We start from the raw sequence: 17263 nt of genomic DNA on the forward strand, positions 1-17263 counted from the left end.
CTTTCCTCTCCAAGTTGATTTCAGTCATGTTGTTTGTTACAGCACAGGAAACAAACTAGAAGAGAGATTGGTACCAGAATCATGAAGTACTGTTCTCACAGATCTGACCATGCTGTTTTTGGAAGGACTGTGGAAGGAATTTGGGGTTTTGAGCTAGAAAACAATTCAGTCCTCAGAGCTCAGTTAGCTGTCATGGGAGCTTGGAAGATAAGAATATGGAGGGCAGTGCAGACAACAGAGGCCTGCTTGTGAAGTTCCAGAGGGAGGCAAAGACCTTATAGAGTCATCTTTGTGACATTTTGAATTAAGAATCAAGGGTTTCTAATTAGGTGGAGCTTCGATTAGTAAGAGACCAGCACCACTGAGGTGTAATCTCGGAGGTGTTTCCTCAGGGTCAGCACACAAAAGTTTGGTTCAGAAAGGGGCCAAAGCTGCATCTCAAGCTGGGGGCACAACTTCAGTCTTCCATGGAGCACCGGTTTTTGTGGCACAGAGCTGCAGGGCAGAGGTGTCTACGGAGAGACTTGGCACCATGAGAAGCCAGGGTGCCATCATGTCTTCTTGGATGCATGGTTCCACTTATACAACTTCAAAGAATTATCTGTCCACGTCGTTTGCATTTTGCTTGTGTATGCATGACAAGTTCTTGCTGCCCTCTAACTGGTGGTTTTCCTGCCTCTGTCTCCCAGGTTCTGGGGTTACTGGTATAAGCTAGCATGCCTGCTTTAAACAGTTGTTAGTACTAAGTTGTAGGAATTGTATTTTCTAAATGTTAGTCCTCCTTGGCTCTATGATTTGTAACCATTTCCTCTATTCTAAGAATCATGGTTTCTCTTGCTTGCTAGTGTCTTTTGAGCACAAGTCCTAACTCTGAGGAAGATCCCTTTGCATCATTTTTATTGTTTTCTATTGTCTTTTCTTGTGCTTTTGCCATTGTATCTAAGACAACAGAAATAGTCCCAGTGTCATGAAGCTTTCTGTTTTCTTCCATTTAGTGCACTGATGCATTTGGAGTTGATTTTTTTTGCATATGGTAAAAGGTAAGGGTTCAACCTCACTCTTTGTCATGTGGCTATCTAGTTTTCCTAGCAAAATTTGTTGGAAAAAACAGTGGTTTCTTTATTTAATGTTCTGGGCAGCCTTGTTGAAAATTATCTGACCACATCTGCGAGGAGTCTCTACTGTAGTACATTGGTCTTGCAGGTGTGTCCAACCTTTTGGTATTGAGATTCATCACTGTGATGTCTTTAGTCTCCGCACTTGGGAGACAGGGGCAGATGTATCTCTGTGAATTCAATGGAGATCCTGGTCTAATATAGTGAGACCCTCTTTCAAAACAACCCAAGACCCAAACTACAAGAAGCCTCCCCCCACCCCACAAATCTCATAATGTTTTATGATTTTTGGGTTGTTGTGACACTGTTTCCATGGAGACATGGGCAAACATTTCACCAGATAAAGGACAGGGTGCTGGAGAGATGGTTTAAAAACTTAAAGCACTTGCTATTCTTGCAAAGGACCTGGGTTTGGTTCCTAGCACCCACACAGTGTCTAACCATCCATAGGTACATACAAGGTGTACATACATATGTGTAGGTAAGACACTTGTACACATAAAATAAATAAATCTGAAAAAAAAGAATGGACGACAGACCAAAGTATCAATATCAATATCAAAGTATACCAAAGTATCGAGTTTAGCTTGGTGAACTAATGGGTTTATTTTGATTACTTCCGACACATGAGGTTATTTACAGGAGCAGGGGCTTCCACAGACACTTGTGCCCACCCGTATACACATACATAAACATGTACATACATCTCCATATAACATTATTTCATATTTATTTTATTGTAAACTACTTTATAGTGCCATATTGAATGTTTCCCAAACCCAAGATACCTTACTCTATGAAGCCTTGATATTATGATCACTGTATGTGTGTGAATGTGTGTATCTGTGTGTGCACGAGTGGCTGGAGATGGAATTCAACCTGCTGCTTGTTAGGAAACTATGGTACCCAGCTGTGTCCTATGCTGGCTGAGCCCTCTCACCTGGATACTGTATTTATATTTCAAAAGCATGGAACATTTAAAAAGAACTAATTTTTTTGTATCAACGTAAATACTTTATCCTGCTTCCAGACAGGACACTGTCACTCACATGCTATTTTCAAGGCAGGGAGCAAAGAAACCCTGGAGCGAGTGTCTAACTGCAGCTACTCCCTAGGCCACTTGTCTTGGGAATGAAGTCCCTTCCCTGATGGACTGGTTTAGCCCTCCAGAAAGTACACTTTGCACTCAGGCCTTTAAAAGAGCAGTGTGTGTTTTCATAAAGGAATAGTTTGTGTAATGAGAATTCACCAAGAAATTACTGAGTCAGAGCTGGTGAGATGGTTATATCAGGTAAAGGCACTTGATGCCAAAGCTCATGACCTGAGTTCAAACTCTGGGACTCCCATGGTAGACCAGAGAACCGGGTCCCACAGGTTGGTCTCGGACTTCCCACTGTGGCACATACTTATTCACCTCCCCCAATCCCTCCAAAATTCCCAAATCAGAAAATGAGTACATGGCATCTTTACACTTCAAAGCAACTCAATGAAGACGTATAGAAAACGAGCTAATTCTTTGAAAAGCATACATGTGGCATCTTGAGCTCTCGTATCGCGTCCCCTCAGAAGGGGCCCTTGCCAGCCTGTCCCCAGGCCTCCTTTACCCCCTTGATGCTCTCCTTCTTCACACACTTCCAGTATTCCTGCACACTCTGCTGCTGTGATGCCTGTGATAGGAGAGAAAGATCAGCAGTCATTGGTGTTCTGGCTCGGCACGGCTCTGTGCCCCTGACAGTCCTGTGTGTCACCTTCCCACACTTCTCTGAAGAATGCTGAAGGTGGCCTATGCTGCCGAATGCATGTAATGAAAACTGTGTTATTAATTTCCCTCAGATTACATGTGCTGTGGGAATTTTTATAGATGATTTTTTTCTAAGTTGTTATGAACACATGCACCACATTTGATTACCCCTCTTTCCTGTCTCTCTTCCTAACTCCCTACTATCTGTGTAGATGCTAATGGAAACACAATTCTGGGCTTTGCTTGTCCCTCAGTCAGAGCCCAGCACATGACTGTGAGCAGCCATGGTGTGTGCTGAGAGTTCTGCGAGCTTTCTATGTAGTTCCCAATGTAGCTATTGTTGGTAGAATCTATTAGTTTACTTAGTTATATAGATGAGGTATCTGAGGCACAGCAAAACTAAGTGGATTTTCAATATTCATTAATTAATACTCAGGAGAGCAGGATTTGAACCTGGAGATGGGTATGGAGTCCAAGGTCAGGTCCAAAGTCAGACCCAAGGTTAGATCCAAAGTCAGATCCTAGGCCGATTTCTGAATTTAAATTCAGATTTTTGTATGTGTATGTGTGCACATGAATATACATGTTTGTGTGTATGCATGTATGTCCAAAGTGTATGTGCATGCATGTGCACAAATATGTACAGTGACAGAGGTGGGAGGACAGTCTTGGGTGTCATTTTCTGGCCTGAAGTTCAGAAAGCAGGCTAGTCTGGCTAGCTGGCAACCCCACAGCTCCACTGTCTCTGTCTCCCCAGATCTGAGACTCGAACCACTGCCACCAAGCACATGCCGCCATGCCTAGCATATGCATGAGGCCTGGGGGTTGAACCCAGGTCCTCACTAACTGACGTTTCCCCAGACTCAGGTTATTTTTAAAGCAAAGAAAATACTAAATATCATTCTTTGTAAAAGAAAATTCAGTATTTTTGTTGTAGTTTATAATCTCTGTATAAATGATTAAGATTCCACTTAACATATTACATTTGCTCTAATTCTAGGTTTAATATCACTGTTGCTGGCATGTTAAAAAATACAGCTTAAAAAATAAAACAAAACTCAAGATGTTTTACCCATAAACCTCGATGCATCCTGTTTTTCAGTACCCCAAGAAACTCTCCGTGGCTGAGGCACTCGTCCCCATCCAGGTCAAAGATCTTAAAGACAGTGTCCAGAAGGTTGTCTGAGAGCTCTTGGCCAGTCGCCACCTTCACAGCTCTCTTGAACTCCGCTAAAAAGCAAAACAAGAAACTGTCAATCACCCAGGTGATTCAGTTCAAGTGGATCTAATCCACACTTCCATTATCGAGAAGTAAACACAAAAATACCCACAGGAGCGTATTCAAATCCCGCATTCAGCTAAGACACACCACGAAAGCAAAGGGAGTCATTTCACCATAATCATGGCTCCTAGTAACATGGTCAATCCCGCTTCCTTCCCCCTTCTTGAGAACAAGAAAATAAAAGCAAATAAAGTAACTCTGGAGTAAGTGAATTGAGAACAACCAAGAGGCATTATCTTACTGCTAACTATCTCCTGATCACCACCATCTACTGAATAGTGAAACTACTTACAGACAATAGAAATAAAATGATTCGTATCTTACCCAGCCTCACAGGTCGATGAGCTAAACTAAACATTTGCATGGCGATAGCAAAGTCTTCCAAATGTGTTGTAAAACGGCAAAAGGACTTGAACTCATCCAGACTAATGCTCTAATAAAAATAAAAGTTTTAAAATTACAATTTTATATATATATCAAAATGGTATTAGTGGTAAGTCTTCTATCCTAAAGCTTATGAACTCATCTCTAGGCAAAATGATAACTATTGAAGACACAGAATAAGACGAGATTTTAGGGCTGAGGTGGGTCCAGGTGGGTCCACGTGCCTGTGTGGACCAGTTCTAGTTCCCTTTCTCATTCTCATTTTGAAGATGAGAATCTTCTAGCCCTCTTGTAAGGAGGCTGCGGAGTAAAGTGAAGTCCTGGGTGGGCTGTATTCCTGAAAGGCTGATGTCTAAGGGGTGCTGCTTACTGGCTTGGTTCTCAAGGCTTGCTCATTCTGCTTTCTTATAGAGCCCAGGACCACCAACCCAAGGACGGCATCGCCCATAATGGGCTGGGTCTTTCCCCAACAATCATTAATTAAGTAAATGCCCTCCAGGCTTGCCTCCAGTCTGATCTCATGGAGGCATTTTCTTACTTGAGGATCTCTCCTCTCAGATGACTTTAGCTTGTGTCAAGCTGATATAAAATCATCCAGCACAGATGGGCTGCTGGGTGGCCTCTTGCTGTGGAAGACAACACTTCTTAAATATCTTTTCAACAGAGGCACAATTGCCTTTTTTGGTTCCTGAACACCTTTCCAAGGATTTATGTATCATGGGAAGCCTTGAACACACAGTGTTTTCCCCAGACAGAGGACAACTTTGCTTCCTGCCACACACTGAAAACAATGCTTCCTTCTGCAGCAAAGGTCAGGACACCTTGCTTCCTGCCTCTTCTGAAAGACTAATTGATTTGGCTGTGTATGACCACACAGCAGCTTTCCTCTGGGACTCTCAGAGTAGCTATTATGGGCAAGGGGAAACTAGCCCAAACAGGATGCTCATGCTATTGCTGTGTTATGAGTCTTAGTTTTTTGTTTTTGTTTGTTTTTATTTTTAGCTCTGACCCAATAATCTAGTATCTTCTGTAAGCATCCATTAAATTGTGCAGGGTAATTTGGAAACAGATAAAGGTTTTAGATACTTTACAGTGATCAACATACTGGCCTTTAAAGCTCTCAGATACTGAAAATAAAGTCTAATTCTAGTATGTGTTTCATAGTCACAGATTTTAAAAGAATCCATTATATTCGAATCTGCTCCAGCTGTCACCTTGACACAGTCCAGGAGAAACATTTGTGTGTGTGACATCTCAGTTCCCATTTTCCAACACTAGAAACACCTCTAGGATTACAGAAGTTTTCTTTGTATCTAAGCAAGGTTGTAACTTTTCCTTGTTTTTAATTTTTAATTTTTAGTTTTTAGAGACAGGGTTTCTCTGTGTAACCCTGGCTGTTCTGGAGCTTGTTCTGTAGACCAGGGTAGTATTGAACTCAAGATCTATCTGCCTTTGTCTCTGGAGTGCTGGGATTAAAGAAATGCACAATCGTTGTAAACATTTTTTTTTTAAATTTTAAAATTAAATTCATTTGTAATATGTATTTCTATTGCAATTATTAATGGCATTGCCTTTCTGGGTGTGGTGGCACACTGGAGACTGAGGCAAAAGAATCAGGAATTCAAGCCTGACTGTACTACATCGTGATAATACCTTGTCTCCAGAGGAGAAAAAGGATCACTCATATTTTATCTTTTCCCTTTTGTTAGAAATAGCTTTTAAAGGCTAGAGAGATGGCCTAGTAGTTACTAATGTTGGCTGCTCTTGCAGAGGAGCTGTATTTGATTCCCAACACCTACATAGAGTGGGTTGCATCTTCCTGAAACTCCAGTCCCAAGGGATCTGACACTCTCCTCTGGCCTCTGGGAGCATTTGGACACATGTGATTCATACATATATACACTCTCACTTACACATACACATAAATAAATAAAAAAACAAAGACAAAGGGTTCATAATTTAAAAAATAGAAATAGTTTTTAAGACCTTATATAAACATATTTGTTCACACCAAAAATATTTTGCTTACATAAAATTACAAAGGGGGAAAAAGACAGTGTGGCAATACATGCCTGGGGCCCCAGCTGCTTTGGGAAGCCGAGTATAGTAGTATCTAATTAAATACTTAAACTGATCCTGGGTCGTTCCTTGCTATCTGCCCTGTTCTGGGTTCTCAAATGAAAGACACACACATAGATTTTATATTTTGATATGTCTAAAACAGCTCAATGGCTGGGTCATTTCCTAACCTCCATGTGGCTAATCCACCTCCCTCTGATAATCCTGAGTTATTATTTATTAAATCCTATAATTTCATCTTTGCTGCCCTGGACCCAGTTGGACAGCATTCCCCTCCACTTACATGGGCTACAGCCTCTGTCTGCCCTGCCCAGCCATTGGCTGCTGGCATCTTTATTTACCAATCAGAACCAACTGGGGGCAGGGACCCTTGATGTCTTATGTGTGGATGTGTGGATTCCCATGCAAACAATTTTGGGGGATTCAAATTAACATAAGAATAGAAACACCCACAGCTGAAGTGAAAGACCATTTGAAGCTCCAACGTATAAGATCAGTTCATGCAATATGGCAAGGAACTTATTCAAAACAAACAAAAATAAAACAAACAAACAAACACCACTTAAAATTTACATAGTTTGGAGAACTGTTTGAGAAGGGCTAGGAGGTGTGGCTTATTGGAGGAGGTTTGTCTGTCATAGTTTGAGGTTTCAAAGGTTTCCCAGTGTGCTTGTCTGGCTCCTGCCTGTGGATTAAGATGTGAGCTCTCAGCTGTTCCTGACTCCATGCTTTCTCTTTGTTGTCAGGAGCCATTTTGCCTGCTTCTGTAAAAGCCTGTCTGTCAGGCAGAGTCAAGTCAGGCCAGAGTCTACTGGTGGATTTCCTGGCCTGCTGACACATGGACTGGTAAGAGGGGATACACTTGATGCTCAAGGTGAGGGGCTGAATGTTCTGTTGATCTTGGAGGATGAAACAGGGAGAAGAGGAAGGACTCCAGGTGGGTACAGATATTGAATGTATGTCAGCCATTGTCTCTGCTGGCTTGTAACTTTGCTTCCCTCAATACTATAAAGTACATAAAGCCTAAGAGAATTAAACTCGAGGCTGCTGCAGTACTGATTGGTTTCTAGCCTTTGTCTCTGAGTCTTCCTTTCCATCTTTCCCATAATCCTAACTCCCCCTCAGAGGACTGCTTGACTTTGTACCAGCCAGACCGGTACACTTTGTCACCATGGACTCTAATTCTCTGAAACCATAGCCCAAATTAAATGTTTTTCTTTATAAGTTGCCTTAGGCATGGTGTTCTTTCACAGCAACAGAAAGATAAGACAGACATGTACAAACCCAGGACTGCTAGCTTGGTCATTATCATTTTTCATCACACACACACATCATGTTTTCTCACTTAAAATGTGTACACAGGATAGTCTGAGTTACTTCAGAACTTAATTTACTCGGTTATTTGAAATCTCTAGTTTGTTTCATTTCTATCATACGTGTAACAAAAAGCATACCAACCTCTCCTACTGACAACTTTTCTCTCACGTTTTTCCAGTAAATGTCTTTATTTTCAGTGTTAGTGAAGAAAAGTAGCCACTCTGCAAAGTCTTCTTTCCTCATGAAATTCAGACCTTTAGAAAACTGAAGGAATTCCATTTCTTGAACTTCTGTTTGTAAATTTTCCATAAATCTAAATATTAAAATAAGAAATTGGTATAAACAGCTAGTGGCATTTCATCTTAACATTGTAAGTGGGTCTGCAAGTCAGCTCCTCCTGCACTGAGTGGCTGGCCTCTGCAGCTAGCAGAAGGGCTGTGGGAGAGAGAGAAGCTGGCCAAATCCAGTTCCTGTCCACTCTGTCCAGCGTGTTTGTACAGATCACATCTGGCAACCAAAGCTGTAATCAGTGTGAGTAAAATTATACAAAATGTTGCTTTAATAGAACCACAGAGAATAACATCTTATAGAAAGTATATTTTTTCCAATGTAGCAGTATTATCTGTAACTGAGAAAATTAAAATTTAGGAGAGAACACTGCTTTTAGAATCTTAATAATTAATGGTTCCTACTGTTTTATAGACGCCAAAATAGAAACAATGACTTTGAATGGCAAGCCTACAACTACATGACATTGTAGTCCTTTGGGCAACAATGTGAAATCTACAGTTTCAACATTCCCATCCACCTTTTAAAAATAAAGACAGCATAGTCCCTTGACCAAAGTCACAGCAATGGCTCTGTGGGAAGGTACAAGTTGAACAGACATAAGGCTGACTTTGACTTTCTTGAATTAGAATCTAGAAAGGTCGCACTAGGGTTTACTACCCAAGTCATGTGGAAGCATTATGGGAATCCTAAGTTTTCATGTGCTTCAATCTCCTTTAAATACATATATTTAAAATTAAAAATAATTTTATTTTTGTGTGTGTTATACCACAATTTAAAAAGAGCGGATATATATACATGGTTTTCTCCTACTGGAGAAAACCAGCATTGCTATTAGCTTGCTTTAGGATCTGTACTTTCCCCATACAATTCAGAAGTACTGAGGGGTGAATGGGTGAAAGCTTCTGTTTCTGTAAGGAGCCTGTTACCTACAACACTGACTTAATGTACGGATGCACAGATTTTTCTGATGTTGTTTCTTTCTGAGTCAAAGCAGAATTTTGAATTTTGTCTAACACTTGATGCATTTTGGGTTGAATTAATAGTGGAAAGAGAGATTTTACTGATATATTTTGCCTTTTGTTTGATTGTGTTTTATTGCATTGTGTACTATGATAATAATAATAATGATTTTTTTGGGTGCTGTATGTACATGTGTGTGTGTTAGTAACTGTATTGGTGCATGTGTGTTAGTCTGTGTGTATGGGTGCATGTGTGTTAGTCTGTGTATGGGTGCATGTGTGTTAGTCTGTGTGTATGGGTACATGTGTGTTAGTCTGTGTGTGGGTGCATGTGTGTTAGTCTGTGTGTATGAGTGTATGTGTGTTAGTCTGTGTATGGGTGCATGTGTGTTAGTCTGTGTATGGGTGCATGTGTGTTAGTTCATGTGTGGGAGTATGTGTGTATGTCAGTATGTGTGGGTACATGTGTGTTAGTGATTGTGTATGGGTGTGTGTTAGTGTGTGTCTACCTCAATCTCTTTTCCATCTTATTTTCTGAGTCAGTGTGTTACTGCAGATTCTGTGGGTTTGGTTGGCAGCATGTCCTGGGATCCTTCTGAGTCTGCCCTCAGCACTGGAGTTATAGGAATGTGCTGCCATGTCTGCTTTTACACATGGCTGCTGGTGAGCAAACTCAGGTCCTCAAGTGTATAGAGCAAACATTTAGCCGAATGAGCCATCTCCTCCGCCTCTCAACCAATTCATACTAGGATTATCAAAGGATGTTTTCTGTGTAAACGAATATGTAGCAAATAAAGAGGCTGGCACAACAACAATCTGTACTGTTCTTTTCACCTCTGTCCTCCAAAATGTTAGAAGGTGGGAGGTTGGTAGGCTGACTAAGAGAGTGCAGCAGGAGTAAAGAACTTGCAGGGCAGCTGCAATGCTGGAGGAGAAGAAGAACCAGAGATCAGGAGAAGGGAATTAGTAGTATTTGGTGACCAACTGGACAGAGAATGAGAGAGAAATCAGAGCTAATGCTTTATTCTGAATGGCATTGGTTACAGCATGCTTCTGCTCACTGGGGGCAGTTATGGAAGGGAAGAATACATATCTCTCCTTGCACCTGAGGGCCTTTTAAAGAAAATCATCTGGAAAACATACATGAGATCCCAAATACCTTCCTGGGCTGCACGCCTTCAGCTGTGCCTTTCTTTTCTGTCTCCTCTCGGCTTCTCACCTGGGGTAAAATCAGTAAGTACTCACCTCCTCACTGACAGAAGCACTCTGAACAATGCAGCTGGGTGCGTGCATGTTTATCACACAGCTTGCAAAAAACACTTTGTGTCTGAGACACGGTCTGACATACAACAGCACATATGTGTACAAATACTTAGCAAATCTTAGCAAAAATGCAGTGAGCTGAGGAAGGTGCAGGTCCTCTGCCTTCCAAGTCCATATTTTCCTGCTCATTTGGTCTTCTTTTTAGTACCTGTTTTAAGACTGTTTAACAGAGTGCTTCAGGGAGGCACTCTCTTGTAATCTCAGGGAGGAGAGGGCTCCACTATGTTAGTATCTACAATAATTAGATAACCTATGTATTACTGGCCCAATTTTATAAAGAAATGAGTTGAGGGAGATTAAATGAACTGCTTAAGGTCAGTGTTATCATCAGGCTTTACCTGAGACATGGAGCTGTCTGCTTCCCTGTGTACTGTTCTGGTGCTTTCGCAGTATGGCTGTTGGGATGTGTATTTTACTGCTGGGCCTCTGCACACCAGAGCTGAGTCCCCACATCTCAGATCAGTTTCAATGCAGAGTAGATCCAGCTGAGATTAGCCAGGGCTGGCCCCAGCAGAGCTGTGCTCAGGGATACAGTGCATGACTCTTATTGGGCTGGTTTGTTCTGTATTAAGAACAATGTGGCAGGGTGGTGGTGGTGGTGACACACATCTTTAATCCCAGCACTTGGGTAGGAGGCAGAGGCAGTGCTCTGTGAGTTCAAGGCAAGCCTGGTCTACAGAGTGAGTTCTAGAACTGCCAGGGCTACACAAAGAAATCCTGTCTCAAAAAAACCAACCAACCAACCAACCAACCAACCAACCAACCCACCCACCACCCACCCCAAAATGAAACTAGGGCATGTCTCTTAGTTGCTAGTATCAAATTACCAAAAGGAATCATTGTATTTTATAAATTATGCATTATATTCTAAAATAGGCTAGAATATTTTGAGAATAGGAACTTTGTTTTATAGGTTAAGTTCTTTTTTTTTTTTTTGTTTGTTTTTTTTTTTTAAAAGATTTATTTATTTATTATATATGAATACACTGTAGCTGTCTTCAGACACACCAGAAGAGGGCATCAGATCCCATTACAGATGGTTGTGAGCCACCATGTGGTTGCTGGGATTTGAACTCAGGACCTCTGGAAGTGCAGTCAGTGCTCTTAACCACTGAGCCATCTCTCCAGCCCCCATAGGTTAAGTTCTTAATGATAAATGGCTTAAAGCTCCAATAAACACTATCCAGGTTTTCAGCACTGGTTCTCTTTTTTATTTTTTTATTTTATTTATTTATTTTTATTTTTTATTTGAGACAGGGTCTCTCTGCATAGCCCTGACTGTCCTGGAACTCACTCTGTAGAGCAGGCTAGCCTCAAACTCTCAAACTCAGAAATCTGCCTGCCTCTGCCTCCCAAGTGCTTAAAGTGGATTAAAGGCGTGTGCCACCACTGCCCGGCTTCAGCACTGGTTCTCAGCCTTCCTAATGCTGTGACCTTCTTACTACAGCTCCTCACATTGTGGTGACCTTCCCCCCAACCATAGAATTAATTTCATTGCTACTTCATAACTGTAATTTTGCTCCTGTTATGAATCATAATGTCAATATTTTTGGAGCTAGGTTTACCAAAAGGTTGTCACAGGTTCAGAACAGCTGGATTACAGTCTGCAGGTCTGGGAAATAAGTGTATATTCAATTTCTTCAATTTTTACATATAAAAATTTCCCAAATAAATATCTTTATGTTTACCTTCGAAATTCTTTATAATGAAGTTTTTTTTCTCCTCTTTTTCCAAAGAAACGCACTTGAAGGGTTGTGTTTACTCCAGGCTCTTTCACTGTTGGTTCCTATTAAAAAAAAAAAAAACAAAACGACAAAACGGAACCTGTGGGTGGGGGCGTGGAGAAACAGCCACAAGTGTGTCCTGTAGGACAAGATGGGAAAGAGGGCAGTCTATTTGCTTATTATTTTTGCCTAACAGGACACCTTCCCTCTCTCTCTTTTCCACTTATTATCCTTGGACACTAAGTCCCAAAGAAACTGGGAAGAGAAAGAACATGCCTAACAGGAAAAACCCATAGCAAACATACTAAATGGGTAAAAAAATAAAAAGTCTAGAAAGAGTCAAGGGTGCCCACCCTGTCTCCCTCATTCAGGACAGCTTGGATTACAGGTGTAATTGGATTACACTTCACCTGGCTTTATGGAGTAAAGCCTTCCGATGCTTCTTGAAATGCTTTTGATACAGTTGCCCAGAGGCTTGCTCTGCAGCCCCACAGCACACTGGTCTGGAGTCTAATGCCTAACGCTCCTTCTATCCATAACCCTGTCCTTGTGGCATCTCTGCTGACTTCTCCCTGAACTCAGTGGCCGTTCAGACAGGGTTATTATTGAACTCTGTCAGTACTTCAGAAAACTTTTCTCCAGAACCCACCTGTTTAAGATGGGGGTTGTCTGACTCAGGCAAGCAAAGCCTGCAGGGAGTTCTCTGGCGCCTCTTAGCAAAGGTCTGTATGTGCCCAGTGCCCACATAGATACCATCATCCGTGAAAATGTCTTTATTCTCTCTTTTACTCAGTTTGGTTATGAACTAGAAATTTTTAATTTTTAGATTCAAATTTCCATAGTGCTAAGGTTCTACAGACCTAATGACGCTAAGGGTATCTGCCTCAGGATTACAGAGGCAATCAACTAAATAGCCAAATGTTCTCAAATTTAAGCTAAGAAGAAAACTCTTTTATTCCAAAATTAGATAATATTTACTGATGAGCTACTTAGTAGTAGCTATTATGATTGTCCCAGGAATCTGAAATAATAATTCAACTTTATAAAAATGTGCTTGTTACTAATTTTGAAGTCTGTAAGCTGTCTATGTTTTTAGACAGAGTGTTATACTTTGACATTTCCTTCAGTATAGCTTCTATTTTTGACATTTACCAAATATCAGACCAAATGTAAAAGCATAAATAATAAGTTTATGGTAGCCAAAATATTTTTTATTAATTCTTTGAGAATTTTTTTTCTTTTCTTCCCTACTTTCCAAGACAGAGTTTGTCTGAGTAACAGCCCTGGTTGTCCTGGAAGCTGCTTTGTAGACCAGGCTGGCCTTGAATTCAGAGACTATCTGCCTCTCTGCTCCTGAGTGCTGGGACTAAAGGTTTCTGTCACCACACCTGGCTTGAGAATTTCATGCCATGTATTTTGATCATATTTGCTAACTCCTCTCTTGACACCCTGGTAATTGTTTTCTAATAGACCGAGATTTAAATCAGGCTGATTTAAGTCAGGCTGGCTCCACATCTGCTTAGAGTCTCTGATTTCACTTTACAAGTCTACTTTAGCTTTTGCTCTTTTGAGAGAGGGTTTCCTGTAGTGAAGTAACCTCCGTGATGTGGCAGTGTACACTATGCCTGCTTTCTGTGGGGCTGCGGACTGAAGCCAGGGTTCTGGGCATGCTCTGTAAGTCCCACCACTGAGCTGCATTTTTAGTCTCCTTGCTCATTTTCTTTTTTTTAAAGATCTGTTTATGTATATGGGTGTTCTGAATACATGTATGTACACCAGAAGAGGGTACTGACTCTCATAGGCCTACAGTTATGTTTATAAGCCGTCATGTGGGTGCTGGGAATTGAACTCAGGACTCTGGAAGAGCAGCCAGTGCTTTTAACTACTGAGCTATCGCTCAAGTGTCCCTTCCCCTGCCCCAGAGCCACCCTTGAGGTAAGGTCTTGCATTGAAAATTTACCAAAACTGGCCTTGAACTTACAAATCTACTCCAGAGTCCTGAATTCTGAGATTTCTGGAGTGTAGCACTATTTTAATAATTTAAATATATTTTGTTGTAAGCAAAGAGTTATTTCTAAGTTTCCACTCCTGTTTCAAGGAGTTTCTTATTCGTGTATTAACACATATCTGCCTTTTGGTATGTGTGGTGTATGCATGTGTACATGCACATTCCATGTGTGGACACAGGTGTATTTGCTGTGCATGCATGGAAGCTCAAGCCTGATGCAGGAAGGAAATCCTTTTTGATTACTCTCCACTGCACTGAGGCAGGGTCTCTCTCTATCTGGGCCTTGAGCTGTCAGAACCCCTGTATCTGCAAATCTTTGATCACCGAGGCCCCTCCAGGCCCAGCATCTATATAAGTTCAGTTCTTAGAGTTGCATACAAGTGCTTTAGGCACTGAGCTATTTCCCCAGCTCTTAATTATTGTTATTTTTTAACAGTGTGTGTGTGTGTGTGTGTTGTGTGTGTGTGTGACCCTAGTTGTCATATGTCAGGATATGGTCCACTTATTTGGAAACAAGGTCTCTCACTGGCCCAGAGTTTACCAACTAGGTTAGATTAGCTTGCCAGAGAACCCCAAGGATACTCCTGTCTGCCTTCCCTTGCTGGGATTACAAGCATGCACTACGGAGTCTAGCCTCTATAAGGGTTCTGGGAACTGAGTTCATGTCCTTGGGCTTCTAATGCAAATGCTTTACCAAATGAGCAATCCTCCAGCCTGAACTAACTTAATTAAAACAAAAATTTCTTCTTAAAAAGACAACTTTGGTATCAGATACTAAATTCTCTTCCATGGACTGGAGAGATGGCTCAGAGGTTAAGAGCACTGGCTCCTCTTCCAGAGGTTCTGAGTTAATTTCCCAACAACCACATGGTGGCTCACAACCACTGGGATCTGATTCCCAATTCTGGCATGCAGGCATACATGCATGCAGAACCCTGTATAGGTAATAAATAATTTAAAAATTCCTCCTCCATTTCGCTGTCTAGACACAATGCATCACATGCTGCCAATGGAGGGGAGGTGTTTTGGTTTTTGAGAGGATTTCATTATCTAACCTTGGCTGGCCTAGAACTTGCTTTGTAGACCAGGCTGGCCTTGAACCCACAGAGATCCACCTGCCTTTGCTTCCTCCTGAGTGCTTCTGACAGAGGCTGTGATTTTTAATAATGTATACAATTTGAAATTGATATGTTCTAAAGATGGAGTGATTCAAAAGTTTAAGAAAGTCTCACAAGATGAAGTTACAATTAATAGAATGTTGTCAGTTGAGATCTATTGGTATACACAACTGGTAGGACTGAAAACTCATTTTTGTCCCATATAACATACTGGTTAATATTTGTCACAGTCTGATAACCTTATCAATAGTCACACTCTTTGATCCAACAATTTGAATTTCTGGTATGTCATCACTAAAATATAGTCATATGTGTATAAAATAGTGTAATCCTAGTGTTATTCCTTGTATCCTTATGAACTATGAAATGATAGATATGTTAAATATTTCCCAAAAGATGAATGACAGTATAAATATTACAGCCATCCAACAATGTACTCTGAAGCCACAATGAGCATGAGATTGTGAGCTAGGGAGCTGGCTTGGTGTGTAAAGCACTTACCACACAAGTGTGAGGGCCTGAGCTTAAATTCTCAGAACCTACAGTCAGAAGCAGCAGTAGCACCTGTTTGTAATCTCAGTGCTCAGAGTGGAGGTGGGAGCTGGAGACAGGAGATCCTAACCAAGGCCAGCAGGGATAGACACCTGAAGTTGTATCTGATCTCCACACCTGTGCTGTGTGTACACACACCCCCTCCCCTACTGCCACACAAATTAAGAATGTAGTCTTTAGATATACTATGAAAATGATAAATGTGGAACAATACACAGTATACTATTGCTTATACAAAAACAAAAATCAAACTATGTGGCTGTGACACAGCTGTAACCCTTGCGCTAGGGAGGCTGACAGGATTGCTACAAGTTCAAGATTGGCCTGAACTACAGAGTGAGACCTTGTCTCAAAGAAAAACAAAAGAAAACAGACCTCCACATATCCATAGGAACAGCAAAGCACTCACGGCCCAGGGGCTGGGGTGGGAGTGGGGCACTGGCAGGACATCTGCTTATGCCTTTGTAGCTTAGTAGGTTGTGTGCCGAGGCACCAAATTCTTCATAAATCTCACAATGACCCGGGAAGATGACAGCTATTACCCTCGAAACCTTGGAAACCTTTACTTACATACCTGGTATTCTGTCTCATTGGTCTTAACTGTCTTGAAGCCATCTTGCTTACTTATGATCTTCTGGAGCTGAAAAGATTACAGACACAACTTTACAAGTCTGTTTAATGGGGTTTTCAAAATAACCCGAGAACGGATGCTAGGCTGTAATCACAGGACACTGGCCTCTTGTCTATGGGCTGACTGGCTGTGTAAGACTATAGGGAGAGACGGAAAGGCTGCAGTGGCCAGAGTCTCCTGCTCAGGAGCAGCTTCTCACAGACAGGCTCTACATCTGCAAGGCTTTGTGCCTCGTCTTCCTCTCAGTGATTTTTAATTCAGGCTTGTTTCTTATACCACTGAGAGTTTACAGCAACAATGCAAAATACATACTGCACACAAGGCTTTTCTGTAAACACCCTTCCTTTTATCTGTAACACAATGACTTACATTTTTGTTAATTATAAAACTATAACAGTTTCTTAAAACTGAGTATGTTAAATAACCTACCTACCTTTCAGAGTCATTTGTACCAGTCTTCAGATGGAAAGCAAATTAAAAGAAAAGGATTTTTAAAAAATGAGATGTGTACAAAATCTCAAACTGTGGCTTAAGTCAATTAGGAAACAAATCATCAGGACTTATTCTATGTGATTTGTTAGTAATTTACAAACTGCTGACATTAAGTCACTATTATCAATCTATACTTGGCACCTCCTTCTATGTTTGTCTAGGCAAAGGGCACATGGGGCTTCTCTAAACCCCTCCCTCCCTCCCCGGCCCCCGCCCCGGGGCCCGGGGGGGGCCGGCGTCGCCGGCC

The 17263-nt window shown here is 41.3% G+C and overlaps 1 protein-coding gene across 1 annotated transcript in view; it reads right to left on the minus strand.

Annotated features, from left to right (window-relative positions):
* Positions 1-1691: 1691 nt before the first annotated feature.
* Micu2 (mitochondrial calcium uptake 2) overlaps positions 1692-17263 on the minus strand; it is an 83088-nt gene continuing 67516 nt past the window's right edge. Inside the window, exons 7-12 of the mRNA XM_028787222.1 lie at positions 16468-16533; positions 12180-12277; positions 8060-8231; positions 4463-4571; positions 3929-4086; positions 1692-2782 (exon numbers count right to left, since the gene is read on the minus strand). Coding sequence (XP_028643055.1) covers positions 2678-2782; positions 3929-4086; positions 4463-4571; positions 8060-8231; positions 12180-12277; positions 16468-16533 — 708 coding nt within the window. The 3' untranslated portion in view covers positions 1692-2677. The remainder of the gene's footprint in view (positions 2783-3928; positions 4087-4462; positions 4572-8059; positions 8232-12179; positions 12278-16467; positions 16534-17263) is intronic.

The sequence above is a fragment of the Grammomys surdaster genome, unplaced genomic scaffold (assembly GCF_004785775.1).
Source record: "Grammomys surdaster isolate TR1022 unplaced genomic scaffold, NIH_TR_1.0 125617, whole genome shotgun sequence".
NCBI classification, from domain to species: Eukaryota; Metazoa; Chordata; class Mammalia; order Rodentia; family Muridae; genus Grammomys; species Grammomys surdaster.